Below are 19,379 nucleotides of genomic sequence, written 5' to 3' on the forward strand. Positions count from 1 at the left end.
TCGGAACCTTTTTAAGGAGATTTGATGAAAACGTGTGGAAAGGGACCGTGGGAGCGTCCGCGTTTTCCGTCTTTAGGCATATGGTCCCTCTCCCCCAGGCACAGGGGCTCGTCCCGGCAGTTCCTGAACTCCCTCCGTGTGCCGCTCATTCGCTGTGTTTTCGCAATGTCCAACAGTAACAGGAGAGGGCGCCTGTGCGCCCAGGTGCCACTTAGGTAACAGTGGGAATTCTATCCATCCATCACTCAATGGCTTTATATAGGTCACAGTGATGGAGGGGGGGGGAGGCAAAAAATGTCTGTGTCTGTGGGGGGTTAAAACTTGTGATTTTACTGATGCAAGGCGCAAGGCTTTCTGGGTGGGATGCTGGGCTATAACAGGGTGCCCATCATGGGCAGTTCCAAAATGCTAACTGGACTGGTGGTAGAATCCCACACATCACAATGAGGACGTGCAAACTTCACACACGGACACACAGTGCAGCTGGAATTTGAATGAGAAATGAGGCAACCTACTGAGCCACTTAATCGCCATGTCACACGTCACCATCATCTCTCCCTCAATATCATTAATATGCGTAATATTTCTTGAATAGCAGTATCTCATTCCCAGTTTAATCCCAGTTTTCTCCTTTCGTTACATTGTACAGCCATTTGGTGGATACGCATAGCATGTGGGTATGTTTGTGTTCTTACAGTACAGTGAATTATCATATAAAACAAGAACAAAATGAACATGATGCTCTGTCACTTCACTTCCAGCAATGACTCCCTAATTGTCTGTCTAAACTCACTAAGTCCCCAGAGATTTTCTTGAAAACGCATCCTGCAGACACAGTGGGTTTTGGAAATTTGCTCTTCAGTCAGTAGCGAGGAGCCGATCATGGACTGCGAACAGCTGCTGGCAAAACTTCCAGATTTGTATCAATTGCGGAAACAAGATTATTTAGCAAGATAGTAATTCTGGACCTAGAGGCATACCTTTCTTCCGAGTTTGTGGATACGATTGAAACGCCGATACTGCAGGAATGTGTTCTGAGACATTCCTGCGCTTCTCACCAAAGCTCACATTGTTTGTCAGCTTCCCGCTCTTTGTTTTCTTTGCGGCCGGCGCCTTTCCTACTGACTGACCGGCTTGTTTCAAAACTCTTGCATAACATGACTTTTTCCCTCTAAAGAGATATCGGTCAGATTGTTTCTACCCAATTGATCAGCGGAACATGACATCATCTTTGCAATCTTTTGCATCACAATGTCCTTCCCAGTTTCAGTGAATAATATGACAGCCCCTCACTAACGAGGCATGTCCCCACTCAGCCCGTGACCTTACTGTAAAACAACATCAACCCACTTCCTTCAGTGGTTTTGTTTCTGTTTTGTTTGTCATTTGTTCTTGGAATGTTGTTATTCTGAACTGCTGATTCTCATGGGTGAGTTACAAAGACAACTGGACTAAGTGCTGAAAGATTCCAGATCTGGGTCGATCAGAGGTATCCTGGCACACATTACATTTTTTTAGAAGACCCTTTTATCCAAAGCGACAGACTTTTTTAGGAAAGCAGGGTCAAACAGCACCTGGAGCAATTAGGGGTTAAGGGTTTTGCTTAAGTACTTAATAGTGAAATCACTCTGTTGACCCAAGGATTTGAACCAACAACCTTCTGATCACTGGCATCTGCTGAGCTGCACAAACAGAATGGCACAAGTTTAAGTTAGGTTCAAGAGTTCAAAAATGATGACTCTCCGCCCACTTCTGATGTAGACATGCACCCTGACTGATGGCTTGAGGCAGGAGATGACTGAGACTCCTCTCAGCATTCCTACTTTAAGTCCATCTTTGCTCCTCTCAGAGAATAAAGGGCGTTCTTCTTAGCAATACAGCAATCACAGACATGGAGATCGCAACACTGTCCACTGTCTGGAAAATTACATATAAATTGTAACATCTGCATGCCATCCTAAAAGTGGGTAAAAGTGTGTACATTCACAGCCAGTTATATCTTGCATTTATTTAGTTAAAGTTAACACAATTAACTAAAAAAGTAACAAATGCTCATATCAATAGGGTGGCTGGTTTGTAAATGTTGAGCAACTTCTGGTAAGAATCATAAGACAGTCATATGTAGGTTAGACCAAAAGAATTGAAGTGATCCTCTGGGATGATTGGAATCCAGCTCTGCGGGCCCGGAGGCACACCCCATAACTGCAGAAACTCAGACGGCAATCTTCCCAATGATAAGGCTCGGCAGAAACGTGGCACATTGTAGACAAAATGCTGTTACCTGAGGTCTTAAAGCTGTCAGTGGTGTGCCTCTCCTTTCAAACACATTCTGTCAGACTGAAAGAGACTTTTTAACTTTATTTTTTATTAATATGTAGCTTCTTTTAGATAAACCAGCATGGCTTACTTGTTTAGACATTCTATAGCTGATTCACATTAATGGCACGTACACAGTAATATTGATTTAAAGATTTATCATCACAGTCTACGATAGGTCTTGTACCAAGGCTTAAAAACAAAATGACACTGGGTCAAACGTCATCCTGTCCTGACCAGGAGAGTACAGGTAAAGCTGAGAGGGTTGAATGACCATAAAAGGATATTTATGTGATGCGGAGGCTGTGGAGGTTTTGGTACTAGAGGAAGGAATTCAAGAGACAATGAGATGAAGGCAGAGCAAGGTGAATGGAAGACTGATAGCTTGAGGGAGGTGAGGGGCGTGGTCTAGGCAGGTGTGTGGGCAGGGCTTATAAACAGTGAATACAGTAGCACACATGGTCACACGGTCATTTGGCACATTCGTGCCTCTCAATGACTGAGTCTCATTGACACAAGGTGCGCAGAGTGGGAGAGAAGGACAGAGATGTATTTATACAGGAACTTTGGGAAAATTATGGAGGCCTATATAGGGAAGAATTCCAGCATTGACGACTCAGAAGATACTGATTCAGGGGGGCAGGACTCCACGCTGGGAGACAGGGCCGCGGAAAGGCTGGGCGTACTCCTGAAGTCGGAGTCGGAGGACTCTGGGGTGGAGGAGCCAGTGGTCAGCCCTCTTGGCTCGGAGCAGAGCTTTTCATTGGGCAAAGATACCGACTTGGCAGATGGGCCGCTGTCGCCCTCACCTCTGCCCTCACCCTCACCAGCCCTCGCTCCCTCCTTATCATCACCCCCAAACCTGAAGGGACGGGAAGGTTGGCACAGAGTGCGGACCATTGTTGAGCTGGCTCTACAGAGGACCAAGCAGAGGGGCTCCAGAAGTCAGCCTCGGCTGCCCGTCAGCCTCATGGCCCCCCAGGTCCCGTTAGGTGAGAGTTTGGATGAGAGGGTCCCACAGTTGCCGGACCCTGAGCCCTGCCAGCAAAGCCAGGGCAGGTCAGAGGTGAGGCCGCCTTACTTCGCATTTCCTGCAGGCCAGCTGCTCGTTCTTCATCCTCTTTAATATCTCTCTCACCCTCAATTATTTACAGATACAATAAACATCTCAGCGTCATTTACAGTCTCCTGCTAGCTGGACGGTGTCGATCTCATTGGCAAATGCTTACCGCTTCACGTCAGGGAACCCTAACGTGTCAGGAACCTGTTATGCTTTAACATCTGATGGACAACACAAGCCCGATGTCACCTGAACGCTGTCAATGACTTCCTGGCAACGCAATATGACATTAAAGCGACGTATTTACAAACAGGCACACTTACGGTTTCAGCTGTAGAATCAGCTACATCTCATTTCCTGTCCTCTGCGAACACAGCAAGACGACTGGCAGACATGAGATTGCAGGTGAAAATGTTTCTGCCAGTGCATGCCGTAGGCTCTGCCGCGTTTATGAGTGACAGGCAGTGCATTCCGTTAGTAATAATAACTAATGGGGGGTAATAACTATAAGGAGGGTCTGAAAACATGATATTTTAGGTTCTAAAAGATAATGAAGACCTGATATTCTTACTTTTTTCAAAAAAAAGAGTCGCGATCTTTCGTCGTGATGTGAAGCACGCTACAAACTAACGGAGTTAAACCCAAGCAGATAAAAAGAATTCTGTATAGTCACTGTTGTGTCATCGAGGTTATCAATGCTATTTTGTTTTCAGCCGCATTTTTTGACTTTCAAACAGAACCAGTCTACCCAGGTGTTGAAACTCAGGAGCATGAATGGAATTGGGGGGCGGAGTCTGTGTGTGACTCGCATGCCAACTAATCAACAGTTGATTTGTAGATACTGCAGATGCCTCATGCATGGAAACACATCGCTTTCCAAAATTCGTCACAGCAGTTCTCGGATACCTGGGGAGAGAGTTGCATAGATATAAGGAGGTCAGTTTTGCTTGGGGTGACATCACATGCGTTCACAGGCAAATCCGAAAGGGCATGTGAGGAAAATTGCATAAATCCTCACTTTTTAGGTCGTCATTTGCGTGGGTCAAATAGATTTTTGCGCACTTGTTGTACACTCACCTAAAGGATTATTAGGAACACCTGTTCAATTTCTCATTAATGCAATTATCTAATCAACCAATCACATGGCAGTTGCTTCAATGCATTTGGGGGTGTGGTCCTGGTCAAGACAATCTCCTGAACTCCAAACTGAATGTCAGAATGGGAAAGAAAGGTGATTTAAGCAATTTTGAGCGTGGCATGGTTGTTGGTGCCAGACGGGCCGGTCTGAGTATTTCGCAATCTGCTCAGTTACTGGGATTTTCACGCACAACCATTTCTAGGGTTTACAAAGAATGGTGTGCAAAGGGAAAAACATCCAGTATGCGGCAGTCCTGTGGGCGAAAATGCCTTGTTGATGCTAGATGTCAGAGGAGAATGGTCCGACTGATTCAAGCTGATAGAAGAGCAACTTTGGCTGAAATAACCACTCGTTACAACCGAGGTATGCAGCAAAGCATTTGTGAAGCCACAACACGCACAACCTTGAGGCGGATGGGCTACAACAGCAGAAGACCCCACCGGGTACCACTCATCTCCACTACAAATAGGAAAAAGAGGCTACAATTTGCACGAGCTCACCAAAATTGGACAGTTGAAGACTGGAAAAATGTTGCCTGGTCTGATGAGTCTCGATTTCTGTTGAGACATTCAAATGGTAGAGTCAGAATTTGGCGTAAACAGAATGAGAACATGGATCCATCATGCCTTGTTACCACTGTGCAGGCTGCTGCTGGTGGTGTAATGGTGTGGGGGATGTTTTCTTGGCACACTTTAGGCCCCTTAGTGCCAATTGGGCATCGTTTAAATGCCACGGCCTACCTGAGCATTGTTTCTGACCATGTCCATCCCTTTATGACCACCATGTACCCAACCTCTGATGGCTACTTCCAGGAGGATAATGCACCATGTCACAAAGCTCGAATCATTTCAAATTGGTTTCTTGAACATGACAATGAGTTCACTGTACTACAATGGCCCCAACAGTCACCAGATCTCAACCCAATAGAGCATCTTCGGGATGTGGTGGAACGGGAGCTTCGTGCCCTGGATGTGCATCCCACAAATCTCCATCAACTGCAAGATGCTATCCTATCAATATGGGCCAACATTTCTAAAGAATGCTTTCAGCACCTTGTTGAATCAATGCCACGTAGAATTAAGGCAGTTCTGAAGGCGAAAGGGGGTCACACACCATATTAGTATGGTGTTCCTAATAATCCTTTAGGTGAGTGTAGATTCAGCTACTTACCCTGCATGCAGGTAGGCGGAGCCTGCCATAACAAAATCATAAGGAAATAGTGTGCAATGACAACTTTATTGCTTCCAAAACATATTACTATACTATTAATATATAACATATTACTGATGCAAAATAACTGAATATTTCCTCCAGGCAAAAAGAATCGTGAGGAAGAAAAGTGTGCCTGGTCCCCATCCTTAGTGGTCACTGTGGGTTTTATAAACTGTTACTGAGAAAAGACACTGGTCAAATGGAAGCAGAAACACTTGACGGATAAAAAGGTTCTTTCCCAGGGCCATCACCCTACTGAATGCAGCCTGTGACTTTTTAAATATCGATAAAATATGATTATGAAGTGTGACAGGTAAGGAATTTTAAATATGTGTAAAGATGTACAGTGCATCACAGCGCCAGAAACGCCACAATTAATCCCCTGATCAAGCCGATTCTGATGACAAATCCATGACATCGCAGAAATTCCTTAATTAGCATCAGGTTTAATTAAAATCCCCCATTAATCCATATGTTGTGTTTCTGCATGAAGCTTTTTTGCTGACATAGATAGAGTATCTGTGTTAGGAGCATTATAAAGGCCCACGGCGGAGCTGACACGCAATGCTAATGTTTCATCACTCCCACAGGCCCCTGTGAAACTAGGACTCCCAGGTGGCCTAAAATTGGACCGACATCATTTGCTATGTTTCTAAGACCCACACATCCCGCAGTATCTCAGTCATCTGGGCCCAGGGACGTCATTGTGGGCCCTTCTGTCTCAACACCACCCGTGCTGACTGGTGTTGACTAACTGGAAGCCGCCTACTAGATTTCTGCAAGGCAGTTAGCGTAGCTGCTGCAAACAGTACTTTGCTAATTCTATAGAAGGACATGTTTCAAATAACTTAAATTAACTCAGATACAGTACATCAGTACAAAACAACAGAGCTTTCTGAATAATTCTAAATTTAACCTCTCTGAATGTTGCTGGCATTTACTTCTGGGGTTTGGTTAATTGTTTTCGTTATTGTGGTTTGCACCACAAGGTGCTGATAAGGAAGCTACGTACTGTATAAGGAAGCTTATAGCACATTAGCTGTTTGCCAGTAGCTTGTAGCGTGCTAGCAACTTGCAGCATGTCTGCAATTTGTGGTGCGCTAGTAACTTGTAGCCTGCTAGCAACTTGCAGCACATCAGCGGCTTGTGGCGTGCTAGTAGCTGTTAGCATGCTAGCGACGTGTGAAACGACCACAACTTGGTCTTTGTAGACCCTGAGGACGCTGCTGTGTGTGTTTGCTCTATTTCTCTCACTCTTCTTGTTCGATGCAAGTGTGAAATTAGCCATAACTTTAAAATAGCAAAATATTCAGGTCAGACTGGCAAGAACGGACACTGCAGATAATGAGCATTTGAGAAAGTCTTTATGACCCTCACCACGTTCTTTCAGTGTTAACCCTTAGCACCGTTTTGTTTTCGACACAGTGACGGAAAATGGCGACTTAAACCAGATCATCTCTACTTTTATCAGCAGACATGATGAGTAGGACACGTTCCCAAACGTAACACTCATCGCAAAATCAACCTTTGATCTTAATGTTTTTTCTAGTCCTGAATGCTAACTTTCAAAGTTCATTTCTTTTTCTGAAAATCATGTTTGTACAGAATTACAGAATTGTGGGTGTTTTACACAATTTTGCAATTCTTAGTTCCTCTTGATCTCTAACTGGGGACCAAAAGCTTCCTGATTAAAATCTCTAAGGGTATTTTACATCTTGCAAAAACATGCATTGCTTAACCTAAAAGTACTGGTGTTCAGCTATAGCAACAATTTTTTTGTTGACTAATTGTTAATACACAGTTGTATGGCCTATATATGTAAGCAATGCCATTAATGCCTTCAGTGTTTTACTGCCCAAAAGTGTTTTTGCTAATGTGCCATTGAAGCTGGATCAGTCCTGTGAAGCATCTAGCTGGACGAAAATGGAAGCTGTAAAATGTAAAATCTAAATGTAAAAGCACTAATATAATAAAAACTGAATCCGGAAGGAAGAGAGTCATCTGGAGAGTCTCTCTCTGTCTTTCCCCAGGTGGACGGCCAGGCATGTGGTGAGAAGGCCGACCCCGGGAGCCAGCTCTCCCCTGGGCTGTCATACCTGGATGAGGTCTGCAGGCTCCTGGAGGAGATCGCCAGGCTGCAGGCGAGGAACCGAGAATTGAAGAGAGAGAGAGATGGACTTCAGTACCAGCTGAGAGACAAGGAGAGACAGGTGGGGGGGGGGGGGGCGGGAAGACCACCCTGAGCTCTGAGCCTCAGTGACGGCAAAAATAAGGTCAGAAATTTGATTAGTCTCTGGTTCGAACAGGAGTTGATGTCCGGACAATGTCTGTGTGGTGCTGCTGAGTCAGCCAGTGAGGGACCGGGGCAGAAGCGGAGGGGCGCCATGTCGAGTGGGCTTGCCCCCGGGGAGCAGCTCCTCTTGCCAGCGTTTCGGCGGCGGTCCATGTCCGAATCAGAGGCCCTCAAAAGTAACGTGGGTAAGCGATGACAATTACTTGATTGTTGGATGTGCTGAAGTCACTCTACCCAGAATGTCGTGATATAAAGTGTCCAGAAAAATTATTTTTTTTACTCATATAAGATCTGAACACGTTCCTGACTTTTGATGAGAGTAAAGTCTGATTGGCCTGCATGTCACTAATGGGAATGAAGCGCAGGAACATCACATGAGTCTTTTCTGTCTTCTTAATTTGCTCGGAAGATCACAAGAAAAGAAATGTTATTCCATGTATTTGATCACAGTAATACTTCTACATGTCAATAAAAGTAAAGATCTGATGTTATGTGGCCTGCAAACGTGGCCAGTGGTATCCCCGGACTTCATCTTGCAAGACAAAGGAGAAATTTTCTGAAAAGCCCAAAAGTCTTTACACGCTTTAGGCAGACTTCAGGTTCACTTTAGGCTATTTTTACTAGTGTACTTTCAGTTCAGAGCCTCATAACTCCAAGTACCTTTTGAATAACAAAACAACTTTTCATTTGACAGCAGGTAAAGAATTTTTAAGTGAAAAAAATGTACCCTGCCCCTACACACCTTATTTTGAGGCTCAAAAACAGCATTAAACAAACTTGTATATTTTTGGGGTGCCTGTCTCATAAAGGGGACCGTAACAGGCAAATGTTTTATATACAAGAGATGAATTTGACCCTGAAAACAGTAGCTTAGATTTATGCAAAAGTATCCTATTGTAAGAGTTAAAGCTCATAAGAAAAGACCCTGAATGATCTTTTTTTGCTACCCAAAATGAAAGTTATGTGTAAGTCACAAGCCAAATTCTATCAAAATCAAAAATGGTGACGCAAATGCCATTTGTTGAATTAAAATGGATTCCTCTGTGTTCCTTGCATCATGATGAAGGCAGACAGGTAACTATAACACCTGAGAATCCATGATTAAAGTTCATCTGGCCTAGATCAGTGTTTCCCAACCCGGCCACCGGGGACCCCCAGACAGTTCACTTTTCTGCTCCCTCCCAGCTCCTGGTAGCAAAAACATGGACTGGAAGTCTGTGGAAGCATCTGAGGATTTAGTTGAAGGAGCATCATGATATACAAGAAGGATGAGTTCATGTGTGCATGTTGGCCCTGCAGAGAGGTGGAAGGAGACACGGGTCCATGGGAGTACGATGCAGCTGACAGAGGTGGACAGCGGCAAGCAGACAAAAGCCAGACAGGTATGAACTGGGCTTACTGTGATCGCTCTGTGCTCTGATCGCTTGTGTGTGATCGCGCAATGGGTTTGGCTCAACAGGACAGAGTCAAATGGCAAACAGCCAGCCTGAATGAGACCTCAAGAGACTTTAAAGATGCCACAGAGGAGCCTAACAAGGAGCCTAGCAGGTATTTCAGAGTGGTGTCAAGCCGGTTATTAAATAACCTACGAGCCTGTTAACATCCCATGATGCTTAACCTACTATGGGACTGTGTCTTTCTGTTCATCCATAGCAAACAGAAACTGAAGAAGAAGCAGCATTCTCTATTCAAGAAGAAGTCCAAGAACAAGAGTGTCAAATAAAACAGAGCCGTCTTGCACCACTCCCGGGTTGTGGTGGTCAGGGGAGCCTGAGATTCAACGATCCCAAGCAGACCGATCTGTATCCACAGCCTCCTTCTGATAATTATTAGGGACTCTGAGCGTCTCTTTCTAAATGGAAGAGCTATTCGGAATAGCGATGTGAAGCTACGAAGCATCTTGATGGAGTACTTGCACTTCATTTATATACTGTTGGCATGTGAATAGCTCAGTGCTTAATTCGGGATGTAACCCGCTGCTTTTGAAGGTTTCTTTACAGCTATACGACTGATGTGTATGTAGAAGGCCGACGATCATATGTTTAATATATAGAAAGATTTGTGTAACGCGTTCACTTTATTCGTTTATATGATTGCTACGATTTAAATCTCTTACGTTGTGCCTGTATTTATACTAGATACAAGCATATCCATATACGCACATACACAGGGAAATAAACGCCCGCACACTGATTCACCTCACGCGGGTGATCAACTGAAAGCACGGCATATTTTACAAATACAGTATAATAATAATGGTAACGTAACAAATCATGTCATCATTCCAATCAGGCACGTAGTATTCACCCGCGTTCACACAAATCTTATTTCTTAAAATATCTAATCATGACTGATTACTTACGTTTATGTTATTTCCCCACAGGCAGAAAAATTTATATTTAGTGAAGCACATATATGAAATATTTAAAAGGGTAACGATTCTGTTTCGTAATGTGAGCTAAATTATTTAATCAATAAATTATTCGAATTTCTTGTACTTTATTCTTTATTTTTTTTAAATAAAATACAAGCACAATGTAGCACAATGAGCAGGTTTGTATACCGTTCCCTTTCATTATAATTTCATAAAAAAACGACACGCATACTCATTTCTCAAGTATAAAAATATCAAATTGAAAAGACAAAATTGCGCAATGCATTTGCCCTTTTGTTTAAGCCTAAGATAGCTGCGATCGTTTGTGCTGTCAGCCTAAGATGAGAAACGGCACCAGACAGAAATCTCCGTTGTGGGGGAGGGTTTGGGGGATATATGTCACAAGATATTTGGAAAATTTCAACCGCAATTTAGCCCTCAGAAAAGCACAGCACTTACAGGGGGTGATCCTCAGCTAGGTACTATACATACGTTTTTTTTCCATTTTTTGATCCGTAGTAGCGCTTTATTTAAGAATGGGCTGATGAGGCAGAGCGAGTCACGGCCGCCTGCGCCCACTCACGGCTGAGTCAGAGAAGGACGGGTACGCGTGTGCGCGCCCGTCTGTGAAGAATGGTGGGGAGGAGCTTCATGTCAATTATCACCGATTTCGCCACGCCCCCTTCTTAGCCATGTTTACAGGAAAACGCTAAGGTCTGGGAGGGGGGGGGGATTGTGATTTGTCATCACAGGTAATAGTGATTAACATTTGACTCGTGAACAGCTATTCTGTTTAAAGAGGAAGCCATCATCCTCGTGTCTGGGGGAGGAGGGTCTTGTGATTTGCCACGTGCAAATATTACAGTAAGACAAAGAGGAGATCATCAACAATAGATGAAGGCACTCTGATTTTGGAAACCTACATTACACACGTTTTACTGAGCGAGATGCCATTGGGCGTGAAGCTGAACAGCCCATCCCCGTGGCGATCGCCATCCCATCAGTGTGTTTCATCCTGTAACCACAGCACCCTCGGGAAGGCTGGATGCCGAGACACCTGTGCTGACAGAGCCGATTCCAGCAGCAGGGATGAGGCAGAGCGACTCGTGGACCAGTGAAGTCAACATTTACTGGATATGAATACTGTGTCCTGTCAGCCCTCACTATGCTGTTTGCTGCTTGGACAGAGTGGTTACCTGGGAGACTGTTGGTGACAGTGACAAGAAAGTCCTTGTGACACTGAAAAGACTCCCGTGCATAGGTGACCTTGGATTGTGTCTGGGTTCTGAAGTAAATTGTTTTATTTAAATCTGTCGCCTCTTTATTTTGTTCAGCATATTGTGAGAAATTATGTTTGTGTGTAAAATCACTGTAAAAAGTATATTTTTTGTGTTGGTCAACAGAGTTAGGCAGAATTAAAATAATAAAGCACTCAACTGGCAGAAATTATGTTTATTATAAAACAGGAAGAAAAATCAAAGAGGTCCTGGTTCTGTTCTGGTGTTATCAATACTTGAATGAATCCCCCCCCTCCAACATTACAGTACTGTGGTGTTTTGGTTGTAGAAAAGCAAAATAATGATGCATGGATCAGTGTGACGTAGGCCTGGAATGCTGGGGAGATGGGGGGGGGGGGCTAGGGGCGGGGCCATAGTGACTCTGGGAGGGGGGGGCTGTGAAGCTGAGAGCCTCCTTGCAGCTAGTTGTGTAAGAGGCGGCACGCCCATGTCCTCTGCCCGTGTCACCCACTGTCTGTCCACCTGGCCTGTCCGCATGCCCTGGGGGGTCAGTCCCCTCCCGGAAGTAGCCCTCTGGGTTGCCGCGAGGGGGGGGAGCACCACGTCTATTTATAGGACAGAATGTGGGTCGGCTCGCTGGGAAACGGTGATTAAAGGCCCGCGGTTACACAACGGCGTGCGAGTGCGGCGGGGACAATGGAGAGCCCTGTGGCAGAGTGCGTGTCTGTTTATGTGACGGGCATCCTGTGGGCGACCCGCTCCTTTGTTTGGCCGGGCCTGATGCCTGTCACATTCTCCAGGGCCCAGGTACATGGCTTTCCATTTGAGGTCATGAGATGGTGTGTGAGCCTGTCTAGGCACTGGCATTGTGTGTGTGTGTGTGTGTGTGTATAGTTGTGCATCTCCGCATTGGCATGTGAATACCAGCATGCGTTTCTGGCTCACCACATGTGTGTTTCTGCACTTGTGTGTCTCATAGCTACATGCGTGCGCCGTTGCACATTTGCATTTGCAGCCCCGCAGTTGCATGCAGCCCCTCGCTCTCGCCACGGCTCCGGGGAGCTCAGAGTTAAAGAGCCTCGTCTCCCTGTTGGATGGAGGGATTTTTTTTTAGTGGTGCTGAGAACACAGGATCCAGTCTGCAGTAGCTCTGCAGCGCAGACTGCGGAGAGAGAGAGAGAGCGAGAGAGAGAAGGAGAGCGAGATACAGAGGGAGAGTGAGAGAGAGAGAGAGAGAGAGAGAGAGAGAGCAAGCACACACCTCGCAAGTAGAGCAACGGAAGCTGCCAGCGGAAAGGGGGGAGAGACCAAAGAAGAAATTTCAACGTCGGCTCGCAGAAGAGAGAGCAAGGAGAGCCAAGCAGGAGCGCAGGCTGCTGAAGGGAGGCTGTAGGAGGAGGCCTCGGTGTGATTACATAAAGAAAGAGGACAGACAGTGGAGCGGTGAGGAGGAGTGAGGAGAAGCCATCAGGGATGATGGAGAGGCAGCTGTGAGACACAACGCAGGATCGACAAAGAGGAAGGAGCTGGAGGTGAGAGCGGGACTGCAGCACCAGGGACGCAGCAATAGTGAGGAGGTGGGAATAGTGAGGACGCAGCAATAGTGAGGACGTGGGAATAGTCGTGAAGGAACGCAGCTTGATTTTTTTTGGCTCTTTCCGAGCAGACTGGCAAAGCCGTATTGGAGGACCCGTCCTCACACGCATCCCCTCGCCGGGCATCCCACCCCTGCCTCTGCACCTCGTCGCTTCCTCACCTCCGCCGCTGACATGCCAGAGATCAGGATCCAGCAGCCATCCAGAAAACCGGAGAACATTACGTAAGATTGGGAGCATGTAACCCCCTGGCGGCAGTGAACCGGGCTGCCAGACCGGACTGCCGAACGGGACCATCAACCCGGAGCATCAACCCGGAGCATCAACCCAGAGCATCAACCCGGAGCATCAACCCGGAGCATCAACCCAGACTGCTCCTGTCCCCGGTTCTTGACACCGCCAGGACCCAAGACTGGGTTCAAAAGGACTGAATCGGGGAGTAGTACCACAGGTCAGAAAAGCAGATGCGGCTGTGTATGTGTGTGTGTGTGTGTGCGCACGCATGCGGATGTGTTTGTGTGTGTATGTATGTATCTGTGTGGGTCATGTATATATTACACTGTGGGGACCAAATATCCCCACAGTGTGATAAAAACCTGTTATTTTGATGTTGTACGGATCATTTTTTCGAGGAGAAATTCAATTTTCTAAAAATCTCTGACTGCAATCAAAAAACTACAAATGCCGAAAGTCTTGTAATTTGTTGGGTTACTTATGGTTAAGGTTTGGGCTGGGTTGGGGTTAAGGTTGTTATTGTTGGGATTACGGTTTCGCCGATAGAAATGAATGGACGATCCCCACAAAGATATAGATAGAAACGTGTGTGTGTGTGCATGTGAACACATAACCTCTGGCTGTTGTTCTTTGTTTGTACATTTGGTGATGTTGATGGTGTGAAATTGCACGCTCACTATTAGACATGGTAAACATGTATCTTCCTGGGGAGGTGCGAGAGGGGGCCATATTTACATGCTGTCAAGGGTACAGAAACGCAGAGCGTATGCAGATGGCGCCTTGCGGTGGATGTAAGAGAGGCCAGCCTGGCGACATTGTGGTCATGGTGGACGTGCCGTGCCGCACCTGCTGGAACCTTCCGGAACCTTTCTCCGGGCACCGCGGTGACCCCTCACATTTGTTAGCGGCTCTGTGAATGAGCACAGTATGGAAACAGGTGAGGCGGGTAGTATGTGAGAGCAGCACAGCCACGGTGGGGGAGTGGTGGTGGTGGAGGGGGGGGGGGTGGCTGTGACTGCGTTCGCTGCACTTGCAGGTTTTGCGGCTGCGCTCTTTCAAAGTGTGAGAACAAAGACGCTCGAAGACAGTCCGTCACAGCCGAGGCTGCTGGCGGCTCGCTTGGGGACGAAGCGTCAGATGGAAAATCAGCGCCCCCCCCCCACGCTCAGATGTATACAGGCGTGCACACTCCGGACGTGGGGGCACCTGATCACTCTGAGACTGATTTTCCGGAGCGTGGGGGTGGTGACCTGTGGTGGAGTGAGGCAGGGGCCTTGCAGGGCATCATGGGCAGGCGCAGACATAGCAGGTGTAACGCACGCAGGCAGACCGCGGAGGAATGTGCTGGAAAGATTGTGAGCAGAGGCTGTGTGTGTGTGTGTGTGTGTGTGTAAGGGGGGGCAAGTTAGAAGGGCGCCGTTGGTAGTGTGGGAGGTGACGAGCGGGTGTCAGTCCCACCCCCTTCACTTTTAGTTTCTTTTTCATTTGGCGGGGGTAGGCATTGCATGTAATTAACCTGGATGGCGAATTCGTTGGTGTTCCTCCCTGCTGGCTCGGCGTCACCCATCTCTGTGTGGGCTGATCTTTCCATTTTCTTACTGCTGTCAACTGCTAATTTGTTAATTGTGTGCCTCCCTACGTGGGAAGCCCGTCATGTGACCGGGGGGAGGCCATGGGGGGAAGGACGTAAGCAGCTCTTTGAGGTGTGTGTGTGTGTGTGTGTGTGTGTGTGGGTGGGTGGGTGTGGGTTATGTATATATTACATTGTCATATATGTGCGATAATAACCTGTTATTTTGATGTTGTGGGACCATTTTTTCAGTCCCCACAAGGGGAGACTCGATTTGATAAAAATCTGTGAATGCAGTCAAAAGTCTTAGATTTTGTTTGGCTACTTATGGTTAAAGGTTAGGGCTGAAGAAAAGGTTAAGGGTGTCGTTGCTGGGATTAGGATTTGCTCCAGAGAAATGAACAGAAAGTCCCCACAAGGGTATAATTACAAACCTGTGTGTGTGTGTGTGTTTATGTGTGTGTGTGAAAGCAGGTCTGCTACGAATTCCTGCTGTGGGCAGGACCAGCTCAGCCTGGCTTCCTCCCCCAGGGCCCAGCAGGCTAACCCCCCCCCCTCCCCCCAGGGCTAGCGGGGGCTCTCTGGCAGGAACAGCATGCTCAGCAGGGGGAGGAGCCACCAGCGGTGTAGAGGGCAGCCTGGAACGGTGGTTTTTGGACCCATGTGCATCCTCAGGTGACCCCCCACCCCCAGTAGGCAGCACAGGCTATCCCGGGGTGGACGGGGCGGGGGGGTAGCGATCTGCTTCTCTTCAGAAAGCCGTATCTGCCTCAGTCCATCAGCCAGACAGGAAGCCCTTGCCCAGCAGAGCTGATAGAGAGTGAGCTAACCACCTTGGTGTGGCCCTTGGGCACCCCTCCCTCTCTCCCCCCCCCCCCCCCCCGCCCCCCCCGGGGCCCTCCTCGCCTACAGGTAGCAGCCCCTCAATCAAGAGTCCGACGTTCAGTGTGTCATGTCAGTGTATGACTGAGCCCAGGTCTCCAAGTGACATGGCAGCTGGTGTGGGGGGGGGGGGACTCTGCATGAATGAATGAGTGGAATGTTTCGGTTGACAACAGGGCATACATCAGACGCACCCCCCACCCCTCCGCAGCAGCCCTCCATGCCTGTAGTGGTCTGGTCTGTGTTCCTGAGAGCCGTCCTTGTCTGTGACCGCCCCCCCCCCCCCCATTTCCCTGCCACATCAACAGAGTGGTACGGCCGGCACTGAAGTCACAGCTGCAAATCCCAGCTGGCACAGTGGCCCCAGTCGGGTTGGGGGGGGGGGGGGGGGTGCTGTAGCAATGTGGCTAATGGAATCAACCTATGTATATTTATGGGTCCTCAGCAAACTTGTTTACCAAATTAATCCCTCTGCCCCCCCCCACCAAAGCAACATAATGTCACACACACACACACATGTAGGGTAAACATATCCTTATGGGGACCACTCATTCATTTCAATGGGAAAAAGGCTAACGCTAACTATGACAACCTTAACCCCTACCCTGCCCTAAGCATAACCATAAGTAACCTAACGAAATACAAGAGTTTTTAGATTTTTAGTTTTTTCATAGCAGTCACCGATTTTTATAAAATAGAGTTTCCTGGTCCTCATAAGGGAAAAAAAAACGGATATTTATCACGTTATGGGGACATTGTGTCCCCATAAGGATAGGTAAACCCGCTCACACAAACACACACACACACACACTCACACATACACACACACACGCTCGACTAACACTCATTATCTGTGCGGTGACCTGCTGCATTTTTAAACAGAACAAGCAGCTGCGTCATCAGAAATATTAAAAACTTAAGTACTAATAAAAATGCCTGACAGTGAGATGAATAGCATACAGAACCCACATGGATAACCCCTCCCCCCCCCCTTTCAGGAAGGGGTTAGGGAGGCAGGGGCTGCACAAGCTGATCGGAAGCTGGTGACTGTGAGCCCCCCCATTGAAAGTGTTTAATTTCAGCAAGGCTGGCAAACAAAATCTCTCTGCTTCCGTCCCCAGGCGCTTGAGCGACGCCCCCCAGCCAATCCCTGGCGGAGGATTATGCCAGAGCGGCCCGCCCCCGCGTGACAAGACGACGTGCATCCTGGGCATCCATCCTGCCAGTGCCCCCCCTCGCTGCAGCCCAGTGAAGAGAGTCACGGAGGCTGAAGGGAGAGGAGCACGCCGAGGAGCTCATGCCTGCCCTGACCTGTTCTTGCCGCGGCTGAAAGACGAGGCCTATTTTCGGCTCCAGAGCCTCTTAGCGTAAACGAGAAGGGAGCACAAAGTCAGAACAGACACAGCCTAACTCCCTATCCTGTGGGTCTCCCTGGGCCTGAGCGTGTCTCTCATCTTTTTATTGGTGCAAATACTGAAGCATCCTGCCATAGTGCGACGTTCAACGTCCCAGAATCCCCTGCTCCGACTGCCCAGAGTATTACCTTGGAAGGAATTGTGATTTTCGGAGCTCCTCCTCCATTGGGTAGCCCAGCACTACTGTCACCATGCGCAGGGACCTCATCATCCCCCGCGTTCCCGCCAAAGGCTGATGGCAGAGAGGGTTTCACTGCATTCCTGCTAATTTGCCGCCCAGTGCCGCAACTGGCCTGATGAGCTGAACTGAATCTCCCCCCAGTCGAATTCCTGCCCACCCTGCCGGCCCCGATTCTACCGAACGCATGTCCTGCCTGAGGCGCCAGCCCATGGCCATCCCCATGGATACGGTCAAGATCATCCAATCTGAGAAGTTCCCCCACGAGTGCCCCGCCCCCGTCACACAACCCCGCTATGCGCCGCCGCCGCGCGTGGCCTGGGACGGGGGCGGAGAGGGTGAGGTGATCGTGAACCAAGCCTGCGGCGACATGAGCCTGGACGTGGCTGTGGGCACGGTGGCCCCGCGGCCCCTTGTTTCACCACCACGCCCCCTGCCACCAGCACCTGCCCGCCGCGAGCGCGGCTACCTGTCCCAGCGTAAGACCAGTGCCACCGACATCTGCTACCACAGCCAGTTCCACTACAAGATGGACGACGTCATCGTGAACCAGTACGTGCTGCGCTCAGCCTCCTCATCCTCGGCCTCGGTGGCGGCGGCAGTGGGCGGGGCCACCTCGCCCTGCGAACCGCTGGACTGCCCCACCTGTGGCCACACCTACAACTTCTCCAGCAAGCGGCCGCGCATCCTGTCCTGCCTGCACTCGGTGTGTGAGGAGTGCCTGCAGATCCTCTACGAGTCCTGCCCCAAGTACAAGTTCATCTCCTGCCCCACGTGTCGCCGTGAGACCGTGCTCTTCACCGACTACGGCCTGGCCGCACTCGCCATCAACACCAGCATCCTGGGCCGCCTGCCGTCCGAGCCCGGAGCCACCGTGCAGTGGGGCGGCGATGGCGACCGCAGCTGCTACCAGACCGTGCGGCAGTACTGCCAGTCTGCCTGCACCTGCCAGCTGACCAACCCTCTGTCATCCTGTGGAATCATGTAGAGGACCCTGGCCCCTCCCACATCTGACTCCACCCCCAACCCCCTGACCACACCCCTTACACAGATATATCTATATATTTAATAGCGCTGGAAAAGACTAATGTGTAGAGGAACTAAAAAGGATACACACAGCAGATGGGAATTATCTAATAAATGTATTTATGTATGGACTGCATCTCTCCCTGGATGTGTTTGTCGCTCTCTCTGATCTCTCTGGCAGGGATTTTCCTCCGGGCCCCAGGGTTACTTTGAGATCAAGAATAAAATCAACGAATTGCTCGATCCAGTGTTTCTGGAGTCATCTTGGTCATTCCGCCTAAAGTAGGAAGCAAACAGTTAAGCTGCAAATCCAGAGGTCTGTCAAGCAGGAAATCTTTATCTGATCACTGGTACAGGCTGTGATGACGGCGGTTGTGAGGAAGTAGGTGCTTATAGGGTGGTTTGCTCCGCGTAGCTGGGCTCTGCTCTCGAGGGAACTTCCGTTTCATCTGGGCCTTTGTGGGCCCATTAGCTGCTTCCGGCCAGTAATCAGTCCTAAAGCCAGGCGGTTATAATCACACATCCTGACGGTTCCCCTTGATGGCAGCATTTGGACAGCCCTGTCCGTCAGAATGCAGGCATGTTATCAGATCAGATAAACTTCTACCACATGACGTGTGATGTCAGCTGAGCACATGAGCTACATCCAACTGGATTTGTCTCACATTGACTTATTTGCAGTTTCAGTCCTGGGAATGTCCTGGGGGTGCATGGTCAACGACCATTTGTGGGTGGGATTAGAACAAAGAGTGACATCACACATGATAATTGATGGTTTATGAAAGTCTCGCCCACTGTGGGTCAGAAACTGTCCAATCACAGGCCTTTTAAAGATCATCTGACCATAG

The 19,379-nt window shown here is 48.3% G+C and overlaps 2 protein-coding genes across 3 annotated transcripts; both read left to right on the forward strand.

Moving 5' to 3' along the window:
• The first annotated feature begins 2,469 nt into the window (after nt 1-2,469).
• On the forward strand, nt 2,470-10,568 carry LOC111849910 (uncharacterized). Its single transcript, XM_023823215.2, has 6 exons — nt 2,470-3,382; nt 7,757-7,936; nt 8,033-8,204; nt 9,319-9,401; nt 9,479-9,567; nt 9,673-10,568. Exons 1-6 carry the CDS (start codon nt 2,864-2,866, stop codon nt 9,740-9,742), a joined length of 1,113 nt encoding a protein of 370 aa, XP_023678983.1. The 5' UTR covers nt 2,470-2,863; the 3' UTR covers nt 9,743-10,568.
• A 1,894-nt stretch (nt 10,569-12,462) lies between these two features.
• Nucleotides 12,463-18,774, forward strand: rnf208 (ring finger protein 208). 2 transcript variants are annotated; one of them, XM_023822969.2, is made up of 3 exons: nt 12,463-13,163; nt 13,298-13,677; nt 17,034-18,774. In XM_023822969.2, the coding sequence occupies exon 3, from the start codon at nt 17,693-17,695 to the stop codon at nt 18,491-18,493; it is 801 nt and encodes a 266-aa protein (XP_023678737.1). In that variant the 5' UTR covers nt 12,463-13,163; nt 13,298-13,677; nt 17,034-17,692; the 3' UTR covers nt 18,494-18,774. The 2 variants fall into 2 exon arrangements, with proteins under 2 accessions (XP_023678737.1, XP_072570476.1); XM_072714375.1 differs by lacking the exons at nt 12,463-13,163; nt 13,298-13,677 and adding an exon at nt 15,225-15,705.
• Nucleotides 18,775-19,379: the final 605 nt, after the last annotated feature.

Source organism: Paramormyrops kingsleyae, chromosome 7 (genome assembly GCF_048594095.1).
Source record: "Paramormyrops kingsleyae isolate MSU_618 chromosome 7, PKINGS_0.4, whole genome shotgun sequence".
Taxonomy (NCBI): Eukaryota; Metazoa; Chordata; class Actinopteri; order Osteoglossiformes; family Mormyridae; genus Paramormyrops; species Paramormyrops kingsleyae.